The sequence below is a fragment of the Triturus cristatus genome, chromosome 8, assembly GCF_964204655.1.
Source record: "Triturus cristatus chromosome 8, aTriCri1.1, whole genome shotgun sequence".
NCBI classification, from domain to species: domain Eukaryota; kingdom Metazoa; phylum Chordata; class Amphibia; order Caudata; family Salamandridae; genus Triturus; species Triturus cristatus.
The window spans coordinates 1,666,268,340-1,666,280,951 of NC_140591.1; the positions used below are offsets into that span (position 1 = coordinate 1,666,268,340).

At 43.5% G+C, this 12,612-nt stretch overlaps 1 protein-coding gene across 1 annotated transcript in view; it reads right to left on the reverse strand.

Moving 5' to 3' along the window:
- The window catches only part of LOC146808527 (vomeronasal type-2 receptor 26-like), a 30,803-nt gene extending 21,985 nt beyond the window's left edge, over positions 1–8,818 (reverse strand). The window contains exon 1 of the mRNA XM_085623979.1: positions 8,795–8,818. Within this exon, the coding sequence (XP_085480105.1) occupies positions 8,795–8,818 (24 nt within the window). The remainder of the gene's footprint in view (positions 1–8,794) is intronic.
- Positions 8,819–12,612: the final 3,794 nt, after the last annotated feature.

The window sequence follows — 12,612 nt, forward strand, 5'->3', positions numbered from 1 at the left end:
TTATTGCTACATTGATTTAACACAAGTAAAAAATTATTTTTTTAAATATTAATTTTATAGAATTAAATAATGTCAATCTTTTTTAAAACAAATATTTATGCCCTCAGAGTATCAACTTCCCAAATTACCAGACCAATGCCTAAAAAAGGAACTGAATTTTAACTCAATGTGGGGCAAAAGTATGTGGTAATCCAATCTAAAAAATATATATATATATATATATTCACTAAAAAAAAACATAGGTTTCACACATGTTATAGTTAGCTGGACATTTCCCTCGTAAAAAACCAATGAAATTCCCCCATTATAGTTAGTGCAGGCAACTATAACTCATGCAACCGCAATCCTCTGCTGATGACGTCAGATATTACATCACTGTATTTAGACACCTATTTACCCATGTCTTCATCCATTAATCTTTAGCTATACATATATTACAAATATTTATTTTTCAGAAAGACACATATGTCATCAGTGATGTAATATCTGACGTCATCAGCAGAGGATTGCCGTCGCGTGAGTTATAGTTGCCTGCACTAACTATAACGGGGGAATTTCATTGTTTTTTTATGAAGGAAATGTCCAGCTAACTATAACATGTGTGAAACCTATGGTTTTTTAAGTGAATTTGTACAGTTTTTTAAATGCTAAGTTATGTATTTATTAATATTTTTTTTTCAGATTTTTCACCGTGCGCGCACCGTCATTTGAGATGTCATCAGTGATGTCATGAGTGATGTCACTGACCATGTCATGAGTGATGTAATATGTGACGTCATCAGCAGTGCATTGCGGGCGCGCGAGTTATAGTTAGCTGAACTAACTATAACGGGGGAATTGCAATGGTTTTGTACAAGTGAAAAGTCCTGCTAACTATAACACCCCTGAAACCTTTGGTTTTTTCAGTGAATTTCTGAGGTTTTTTAAATGCTAATTCCTAACTATAACGTGCCTGAATCCTATGGTTTTGTCTGTGAATTTCAAAGGTTTTTTAAATGCTAATTTCCAACTATGCCTACAGAGATAGGACATGTGAGGAAAGAAGAAAAAATGCACAAAAAGAAAAAGAAGAAGTGCAGAAAGAAGCAACAGAAGTCCTCAAAGACGAAGAAAAGTGTAGGAAGAAGGATAACGTGCAGAAAGAACAAAAAGAAGAGCAGAAAGAAGCCTTGTTGGAAAATCATCCTGTAACCTCGACTTTTTCAGACGGATACTGGTGGAAACTGAGTCTGACTAACCAGTCCTAGAGCCAGTGCTATGTTAAAAGACACTTAGAATACAGTGAAAACACCTACATACACTAGGGAACATTATGCGTTGGGGTCCCCCTGTGATTAGCATGACCTCCTCTGTAAGCCCCTAGTATATAATAGGGCAGGGGGATTAAAACTACCTCTTAAAACAGGCCACAGGGTGTTTTTGCACACGTTAACTCAGGCCCCGTCCCCTCCCTTCACCACTGTGTAAACACGCCCTGTGTCCGTTTTTAGTTGGGAGATTAAGTTCATTTGAATCCTGAGGGTCCCTAGTGTCCAACTAGCCCACTAGGTACCTCCAGTAAGTGCCACAGAGCTGCATTGCAGAGAGGTGTAAAAAGTGGCACAGCCTGGACCACCTCTCTGCAATGCAGCTCAGTGGCGCTTACTGGAAGCACTTGGTGGGCTAGTTAGCCCCCAGGGGCCTTCAGTATTGAAGGGAAATTATATCCCCAATTTAAAACGTGCCATAGTGCGTGTTTGCACACGTCACCTCAGGCCCCGTCCCCTCCCTTCACCACTGTGTAAACGCGCCCTGTGGCTGTTCTAAGTTGAGAGATTAAGTCCCCTTGAATCCTAAGGGTCCCTAGGGTCAAACTAGACCACTAGGTACCTCCAGTAAGTGCCACAGAGCTGCGTTGCAGAGCGGTGTAAAAAGGGGCTTGGCCTCAGAACACCTGTCTGCAGCGCAGCCCCCTGGCGCATACTGGAGATGCCTGTTGGGCTAGTTGGCCCTCAGGGACCCTCAGTATTGAAGAGGAATTAATTCCCCATCTTACAATTCACCAGGGGGCGCGTTTGCAGAGTGCTGCAAGGAGGGGGTGTGGCCTCCGGCAAGATGCCAGTCTTTTATTTATTTTAATTTTTTAAGAAGGGGGGCTGTGTGGTTCCCCTTCTTATTCTAATTTATTGGCCCTGATGACCCCATCCACCAGGGCCTGTCTCCTAATTATATTTTTTTGACCCCAATCCCCAGGGCCGGCCACTGTTTTTTATTATTTTTAAAAAATATATATTTATAGACACACCTAGGACATGCTGGACAAACCGTACGTACCCATCACCATGACGTTTTACGTGATATTCGTTAAAAGGCGAATATGCATACAATGAATCCACGTGGAATGTATTTACACCACTAGTGAAGCTCTGACATGTCTGATGCCCTACCGTGCCTAATCCCGGTAGACATCCTTGTCGTTTATTTATACAAACATGGGTAGCTATTGACGGGCACATTTAATACACATGCACACCAAGCCATTCAAAGGGGATTCGACAAAAATTCAACCAAAACTATGCAAGAAACCCCCCTCACGGTTAATAAAACACACATGTGCCGGATGTGTAATACTTTTTATTTTACACTCTGGAAAGGGGACGAACATCACTTGAGAGTCACAGCGCACTCCTGGCAGAGCCCAATCCTGTGTTACACCCACCATTGCCTGCTGAGTGCCACACACCTCTGTGTTGTATTCCACTAGCTAGTGCATATGCTATGATACTCTCTAGCCCATGTGCACTGTAACACCACCCCGTGAATATTTCATGCCACACTTGCCTTCGCACGGGTTATATTGCCCCATCTAACGTGCCTTCCTCGATGCCTATGTTATAACGCACAGTGCTATGCCATACATATTACAATCTGGGATCCATATCTTTGTCACAGTGCATATGCAACGTTACACTCCAGCACATATTTTATATTACAACTTTAGAGACTAGTTAGGTTACACAACAATGCCCTGTGCATATTACACTCCAAGGCGCATATCGCATAGCACGCGCTAGTGCCTGTGCTATCTCGCGCTCTCCAATGAATCTGTAATTGCGCACAATGTATTGCATATCATATTTCACGCCCGGTTCATCTTATATCACACTTTTTGGTGCATAGTTTATACCATACACTATATCTAGTTTTCATTTTCAATCGTGCTCTCAGGACTATGTTCTATATAACACTGTGTTCACCTACCCTTTTCACGGGCATTACATTTTGCGATAGGGGGTGAAGGGTCAGGGGGTGTTTCTGCCAAGTGAGCCCGGAGTCACAGTCACAAACGTCCTCTTCTTCCTGAATAAAAGTGAGATTATGCTGCATACTTGTTCATATTTTAAGTAGTTCGCACAGACACACGTTTTAAAAACAATAAAGTTCCTAATACCCGCCTTCTCTGAACAGTTAGGTTGCTGCCTCATCCCCCTCCTCCCTATCCTCTGTTGTGTGAATCCATGGCCTAGCCTCATCCCTCCTGCCATGCATGGTCTGATGTTCTGCCACTGCCATCAATTTAGTATGATGTACCAGTCCACTCCTCCTGCCCTCCATTGCCCAATTCTATGCCCCATCATTGACCTCCTGCTTAAACTCTGTGCTTAGCTTGCTGCCCCTATTCTCCTTCCCCCTGCCCTCCTATGTCTTTGTGCATGCCCCTGCTCCATCCTTTTTGCCCACCATGTTCTATGGACCTGCCACTCCTATCTACTCTGAGTGTTCTGTTGAGCTGCCACTCCCCTCCCACCTGCCTAGCATTGTCAGATGACTGTAACCTGTCCCTGCTACCTCCACCCTGCCTGTCCACATGCCATGCCCCTATCCTCTTCCTCCTGTCCTACATGGTCCATTGTACTGCCACACCCTTCTGCCCTCCCTGGTCTGTTGTGCTGCAACTGTTCCTCCTGCCTGCCCCGTGCGGTCTGTTGTGAGGCCCCTTCCCCTGAACATTCTTGTCTGTGCACAGGTCCTGACCCTCCCTTCTATCCTCCATCGTCCTTTGTGCATGCCCCTGCACCCTCCTTCTTGCCCATCATAGCCATTGTGCTGCCACTAACCCTCCCACTTGCCATGCATGGTCTTCTGTGCTGCCATGCCCCCTCCCTCAGTCCCTGTGTGGTCAGTTAGCTGCCCCTGACCCCCTCCCACCTTCCCTTCATGGTCTGTGTGTATGCCATCACAGTCTCAGTGTTGCTCTTCATGGTGTGTCTTGTTTCTAGTGCCCATCCTGCCTGACCTCCATGGCTATCTTGCTGCTCCTGCCCTGCCCCCTTGCCCCCAGCCCTCTGTTTACATGTGCAGACCCCTACTCCCTCTCTCCTGGCTTGTCTGTTCCATTGTAATGCACCTGATCCGTCCCTCCTGCCCTTTATAGTCTGTTATGCTGCAGCTTTTTCTCCTGTCTGTCCATTATGGTCAGCTAGCTACCATTGCCTCTTGCCCCTCTGTTCTCTGTTGTCCATGTGCATCGTCCTGTCCCCTCCCTCTTGCTTTCTATGGATTGTTGTGCTGCACTCCCGTCCCGCATGCCCTGTGTGGTGTATTGTGCTGCTGCAAACCCTGATGCCTGCCCTGCAGGGTCAGTTTGGTGCACCTCTCCATGTCCCTCCTGTCCTCTGTTGTCCAAGTCCATGTCCCTACCCCATTTCCTTCCATGATCCAATGTACCATACTTGCGAACATTTTGAACTTGGTAAGAGGGAGATTTTGAAAAAAAACTGGGGTATTGATTTTCCCCTTTGAGTTACATTGAAAAAGAGGAGATTGTAGACAGGAGACAGATCAAATAAAGCCCATTTGAGCTTAAAAACATTGGACGTTTCCTGGCTGAATCGGGTCTGTTGGCATGTATGGTTGTACTACCATTGCCTCTTCCTTCTGCCCACAATGGTCTATTACATTGCCACAGCCTCTCTTGCAAGTCCTGTATTGTTGGTTTGTTGCCCCTGCCCCCCTTTCCACTGCCCTCCATAGTCTGTTGTGCTGCCACTGCACTTCCTGCCTGCTCAGTGTGGTTAAATTGTTGCCTTTTCACCCTCCTACCTGCCTTCAATTTTCAGAGTCCGTGCCCCTGGCCTCTGCCTCTCAACAGTATCCTAATGAACAACTAGATTGCTAACATTCTATATTTATTACAAAAGTGTGGAACGCCTGACGTCATCTTGATGTAATGAAAACTGTAATACCTAGAGCATTTCCTTTAGAAATTACATATATGAGAGGGTCTTATTGGCATCAAAATTATGGTTAGTGCTCTAAAAGACTAAAATAAGGACATATTTTCTGAGTTTTCAAATAGCGACAAAGCACTTTTAAATGATTTGTTATCTTTATGTTTTTTTATCCAGTTGACCACTTGATTAAATGTTGCACTTAGGGGAGAGGATGTGGTGTTACTTCCAGAACTGCAGACTTTGCAACTGGGGAACCAGGTTGAAGTTTCTGCTTCAGCTCGACATTCTGTGATTCTGGTCAAATCACTTAGTCTCCCCATGTCTACAACCAAAATGAATTTGTTCTTGTGTGATGTAACCAATGCTCATGTAAAGCACTCCAATACCTGACAAGTCTGCACTATATAACACTGCAAAAACACAAAATAATAAGTGTTTTGCACACTTCTGTCATTGGGCTATATTTGGGCTACAGCTGGGTGATTTTGGGCTACATTTGGGCTCTTTTGTCTCCGGTGGCCATCTTGGGAGATTTATTTGTTATGAAGTTTCCTAGTTTCCTCATGTACTGCAGTCTCAGAAATGCTTTCAGTTTTTTACTTTGATTACATCATGAAGGTATTCAGATATGTCACACATTTGCCATAAATTCTGAATGTTAGCACTCTAGTTGCTCATTAGATCACTGTAGTAAAACTACTGTTCAGCATGGAAGTCTGCTCCTAGTATTAAAAGTGCATGTTTCAGTCTGCATGTCAGAATTTTTGAATGAAATAGAAGAGGATTTGAGAAGTCACTCAAAATGTGCCCTCATTTTCTTTCTTCAGCATTAATCATAATTTCTATGGCAAAATGAACCCCCTCATTGTGTTCCTTTTTAAATTAAATGTTTTAAGTGTTACCAGTTTATTCCAATCAAGATGGCTTCAGGTGTGCCATACTTTTGTCATGACGTAGACAGAAAGCGCTCTAGTTGTTTTTAAGAACACTCTGGGACATTCTGTCAATGGGCTATACTTGGGCTACATCTGGGTGATATTTGGGCTACATTTGGGCTCTTTTGTCTCTGGTGGCCATCTTGGGAGACTTATTTGTTATGAAGTTTCCTAATTTCCTCATTTACTGCAGTCTCCTCAGTAGGAAATACTTTCAGTTTTTTACTTTGATTCCATCAAGAAGGCATTCAGATGTGTCACACATTTGCCATAAATTCAGAATGTTAGCACTCTTTTTGCTAATTAGATCACTGTAGTAAAGCTACTGCTCACCAGGGAAAACTGCTGCTGGTATTGAAAGTGCATGTTTCAGTCTGCATGTCAGAATTTTTTAATGAAATAGAAGAGGATTTGAGAAGTCACTCAAAAGGTGACCTAATTTTTCTTTCTGCAGCACTAATCATACTTTTTATGGAAAAATGAACCCCCTCATTTTGTTCCTTTTTAAATAAAATGTTTTAAGAGTTATCACTTTAATCCAAGCAAGATGGCTTCAGGTGTGCCATATGTTTATCATAAGTAGGACTGTTAGCGCTCTAGTTGTTCTTTGGAACACTCTGGGAAGCTGCAGTAGAACACAAAGGAATCAACTGACAGTCTCTGCCCTTGTTGGATGTACATGTTTTACTGAGAATGTCAGACTTCATTCTCACATGACTGAGAAAGATAATGTAAATTTACAGAAAATAAGCTCTCAGTTTAGCTTATAGATCACCTTCCAAACCTCTGTGGGAAAAGCATGAGAAAATATTTTTATCTCAATCATGATATCCCAGCAGAAGGCTTTTTCACATGGTGACAAATGATTTATAATGTAACTAAAGTCTTAAAACCTTCTATTAACTGCAATGCTTTTTAAAGAGGTGCTATCATGTATATTGGTCCCAAGATGGCTGCCAACACTTCTTGGATGAAGTGCTGACAGCCAATCAGATCTCAGGATGAGATGTGTGGTTAGGCTCCGCCCACATATATATATGATTTTACTTTTGATTTTCTCAGGAACTACTGAACAGATTGACACCAGACCTGCAAAAGGCACTTCCCTGACCGGAGGACTACCTCTCTGCCAAATTTCAAGTAATTCTGTTCAGCCGTTCGAGCTGTACCTTGGACTAAATGTCCCTATGGAAAATTGCATGGGGAAAACGCGTTTTGGGACCCCCCTTTTTTCTTAGCCCCCGCTTGACGAATCGCCCCGAGACTTTCAGGGTAGGAGCGGAGCGGAGAGCCCCACCTATTTTGAGGATACTTCAACCGGCGCCAAAGTTATTCCAAATAGAATGTTGCGGATTTCCTATGGAAACACGGTCCTAACTATAACTATCTACTGGCGACCACCAGTAGATAATATATATATATATATTCACTGAAAAAAACATAGGTTTCAGGCACGTTATAGTTGGAAATTAGCATTTAAAAAACCTTAGAATTTCACTGAAAAAACGATAGATTTTAGGGAAAGTCATAGTTAGTTGGACATTGGACTCGTACAAAACCCGTGAAATTCCCCCGTTATAGCTAACTATAACTCGTGCACTGCTGATGACATATTACATCACTCATGACATGGTCAGTGACATCACTGATGACATCACTGATGACATCTCACTATTCGATATAGAAATCCGGCTGTCGTACTGGGAGCGGAAGGTTCAAGCTGTGGGACTTTGTATTAGAACAATAGCAGTGAGTGTTTCTTTCATTCATCAACCTACTGTGGTAGAGAAATGCACTAAGAATCAGGAAAAGGACAAGCACCCACATGGGTATATGTTATATGGCACACACTAGGCATTAAGCTCAATTCCCAACTCACCCTCCACTCCCAGGTTAGCTCTGTGGTATCTTCTTCCTTCCTTTCACTGCGTACTATTCGCAAGGTGTCCCGCTTCTTTACTTTTTCCGCTCTCAAACTTATTATTCTGGCCATGGTGGTGTCCCGCCTGGACTACGGGAACGCTCTGTATGCCGGTAGTCCTGCATACAGTTTGCGCCGCCTACAACAGATCCAAAACCAGGCGGCCCGCCTAGCCTTCAACCTTCCCAAATTCCACCACTCCACCCCACTTCTGAAATCTCTCCACTGGCTCCCAGTGCGGGCTAGAATTCAATTCAAACTCGCATCCATCACTTTCCTGGCCCGATTGGACCTGGCACCTGCCTTCATCTCCTCTGAGATTGTTCCCTATGTCCCCTCTAGGGACCTACGTTCTTCTTCTCAGTCCCTCCTCACCATCCCTCGCTTCCGGAGAAAGAAGTGGGGCGGCTCCAAATTTGCCATTCTAGCACCAACCCTTTGGAATTCCATTCCCCTTCATCTTCGTGCCATCACCCTCTATCCCCAATTCCGCAAAAGTCTTAAAACCTACCTATTCACACAATCCTTTGAATAAATGCCCATTCCTCTCTCCCTGCTCTTAACCCTCAGTCCCCACTAGCTACAGCGCCAAGAAACCGCCGGTATACGTGCGCTTTAAAAGTGCTTTTAAACTCAAACTCAAACTCAAACTCAAACTCAAACCCACTGGGGTGGGACATACGCCAACCAGGGCGTGTTCAATATATTAAGTGCAGAATACTTACCTGTTGTTTACCTTCTTCCTTCATGTGAGGCTCTTGACAAATGATGTTGGTCTGAAACGCATTTAGCCATGGCATGAGATGAAAGGGCAGAGCTGTTTTTGCTGCAGTCCACAGTTACATGAGAGAACTTCCCGGGAGGGCTTCCACTAAGAGGCTGTTCTTTTTTGTTGAATATATATATATGCATATATATATATGTATTTTCAACAATCCGGCTTTGGTTCGGATCGCTCCACAGCGTGTGCGGGTGTTGGGCCAAGCCAACGGCCAGGAATCAATTTTCAAACAAATGACACTCGCACTCAGGAACCTTGACAGGATTTATTATTTTAACAGAGTCCCCGTCTGTTACACCAACGCGTTTCAGCCTTGTCGGCCTTGTTACGGGAGGTGATTTTACTTCCTGTAACGTTTATAAAGCATTTCCTGTACAATATTTAGAGCCCCATAGAGTTCTGGGATTTTTAGTTTTTTTGATTTTTAACAAAACTAATCACCTAGTAACAGAGAAAAAAGACTTATTTGTCTGTTTATAATTACAAAAGCATTTTAACTATTGTCAGTGGCAGTTGGAATGAATTAACTGGTATTAGTGACCAACCTCATAATTGAAAAAATATATATGTTTCACAAATTAATAATTAATAACAAAATGTACAGCAGGTATCAGTGACCAATTGCTGAATTTCAAGAAAAAGGAGGGGGGAGAGCTGCATTTATAAAATGGGTACGTCTATACCAGGATATCCTTATATAGGCTGAGTTACACGTGCACATTATGCTTCTAGTATGCGCTGTGTTCCTTTGTATGTGAACGTTGGCATAACATATTATTATTTAACCTTATGTATTCTCGTACACTCCAACTCCTCTTTGAACCACGGCTACCACTAACAGTTGGTAGATCGTACTTCAAGAAGGAAGGCTGCACTCAACTGGTGTTCTCTAATAACCTAGAAGTACACCTTCATTTACCTCAAGACGTTTCCAGCATTATATTATTTCTCCCTTTTCAGACACTGAGTTAGTTGCACCAAAATGCACGCAGCAGGTGCTCAGCCCGTGATGATGCCCTGGGCATTCTGATGCCTTCCATCGTGGTATCAAGACACCGTCCCAGACCGGAGACCTGCTGTGCCACCCTGACAGAGGCACTCTGGAGTCGGAGCTCGCACCGGCACGTTGTTGGACACACCGGTGGTGGCAGGTGAGCCGTGAAGCCTCGTTGCGCAGGAGCTGCAATTGAGCACAGTGCGGGGAACAGGCTGGGGTGCAGCAGCCTGAGTGCACAAGTGCAGGCAAGCGATGTTGCCGTAGATAATATGTAATCTCTGGCTTCATTCATATCTCTGTTTCATTTTAAGGACTTGCTGGACTGCACTCTTTCTTGCGGACCCCAGCGTCCCAGACACACAGGAGACGGGAGGTGAATAGTGATGGCTGGGTGCAGTAGGCCAATGCTCTGTCTCCTCCTCTCTCTGTTCTTTTGACTCTCCCTCCCCTTCTCCCTTCCACCCACTCGCTTTCTGTCCCATTCTCACATTCTTCCTTTCATTCTGACTACCTTTCTTTTTCTCTTGGACATGGCACACATACTTTTTATTTTTTGTCTTGCAGGTTTTGCACGTTGCTTCCGGAGGAGTCCATCCACTCATTTCATGTTATACTGTTGTTTCTTCGAATAAAGTTGCGTTTCCATTTATTTGTGTTGTTTTAATAAAGGTTATTTTTTTACCAATAAATAAGTGAGTTATGGGTCTTCTTTTTCTGACAACACTTGTCTGTAGTTTATTGTGAAAATAGGCAGTTGACAGGAGGTTATGAGGGAAAACATTTGTAATTTTGCGGTGCACCTACCAAATATAAACCAACAGACTATTACATGAATGAAGCCTGGATAATTCTACAACTGCAAGGGTTCTATGAGTGTATCACTTTATAACATCATGAGTACTGCCTGTGTGATTACAGAACCAATAACGCACTGCCTAGAACCACAAAGGCTTCAGGGACTGGCAAGGCCCACCCTGCATATTTAAGTAAACACCAGAGGTTGCTGATCCCCAGACTTGAGTTGGCCTCAAAGCCCCCCAAACAATTAGTAAACAAGACCCGGGGAGGTGTCGATCCCCTAGTCTGCAAAATGTCTCTGTGCCCACAAGCACCAAATTTACATGTGAGATTAAGGTCCCCAGTGCTGCAGAGACCCCGCAATATAATAATAGGATTGGCCCTGGAACATTACCCGACAGGGGGCTTATTTAAATGAACGGGTGAGACCCTGCTTCATTTTTTGTTCTCCATTTTAACCATCCGGATCCGCTTTATTGAAGCGAAACAAGGTTTTCCTCCCCTCGCTTCAACGAGGCAAACAAGGATTTGCTATCGCTGGGTGGAAGCCATGCTCCCCCCCTGTAATAGCAAACATAAATGTCCCTCGGATGCACACCCCGGGACATTGTATGAGCTGCGCCTGGGAGGTGGCCCTCCATAGCACCATGATGTGACGTCTTTGAGATGTCAATGAAAATGCTGCAGAACTACTTTGGCCCCCGTATAAACGTTGTACTTGAACGTCACAAATTTGTTATGAGGGCCCAAGAATCCAATGAAAAGGTTGGAAACTATGTAGCCTCATTAAAAACTTTAGCGCGGACCTGTGAATTTGGCGAATTAACAGAATCATTAATTCGAGACCAACTAGTCAGATGTACAAATAGTCAGAGAGTTCAGGAGAAACTTCTTTCTAAAAATCCATCGTTAAGGGAAGCTATTTCTATTGTTGAGGGCATGGAAAACACTTCAGGATGGGTAAAAGAAATGAAGGAGCACAAGACGTCCATTGATTGTGCTCCTACTCCTAGCAGTATTCATGAAGTCTCCACGGACACCCAGCCAGTAACTGGTAATGACAACATTTCCAAGGTCACTCAGACTTCCAAAGTTAAACCTCACATTGATCGAAACAAAGTCAAATGTTACCGATGTGGAAGTCTGAATCACTCTTCAAACTTCCCAATTTGCTTTGCTAAAGCTGCGACTTGTTTGAAGTATGCTATAAAAGGTCATTATGCCAGAGTCTGTAGGTCCTCTAGCAAGGTTCGCACTCTAGAAAATGTTGAAACTATATCCACTGTCCCTAAAATGATTGTTTCCAACGTAAGGAGTGATGGTGTTGTTGATGCTGATCCTATATCTATGCCTGAATGTAACATTGAAATTGGGGGGAACATTTTTGTGGTATTGGCTGACTCTGGCTCCCCGTTCACGATGATAGTGAATGACATTGGAACAAAACCTTTCCCAAAATTCAATTACTTGCCTCAGATATTAATCCTGTCAGTTATGGGGGCTCTCGTATAGATGTGTCTGGTTACACTGTTATGAGAATATATTTCAAAGGACGTGAAACCATTGGCAAGATTTATGTAGCGCAAAGAGGTGATAATCTCTTAGGGAGGAGACACCAGAGAGATTTAGGTATAATTCTAAATCCCAATGCTCTCAAGCCAGCTGATCAAGTCATGCTTGTTGACCATGATTCCGTTTCAAACAGTTTTTTTGAAGAGTTTCCCCAAGTCTTCACGGACAAATTAGGATTACTTAAGGACTTTGAACACCGCATTATTCTTAAACACAATGCAGTACCTTGTGTGCACAGAGTTCGGAAGGTACCGAATATGATGTTAATTCCGCTTAAGCAAGAATTGGATAGACTGATTGGCTTGAATGTAATTGAGGAGATAGAATCATCGGAGTGGTTGGCCCCGGTAGTTTTAGCCCCCAAGGATGGTGGGAAGAGTATTCGTATGTGTGTG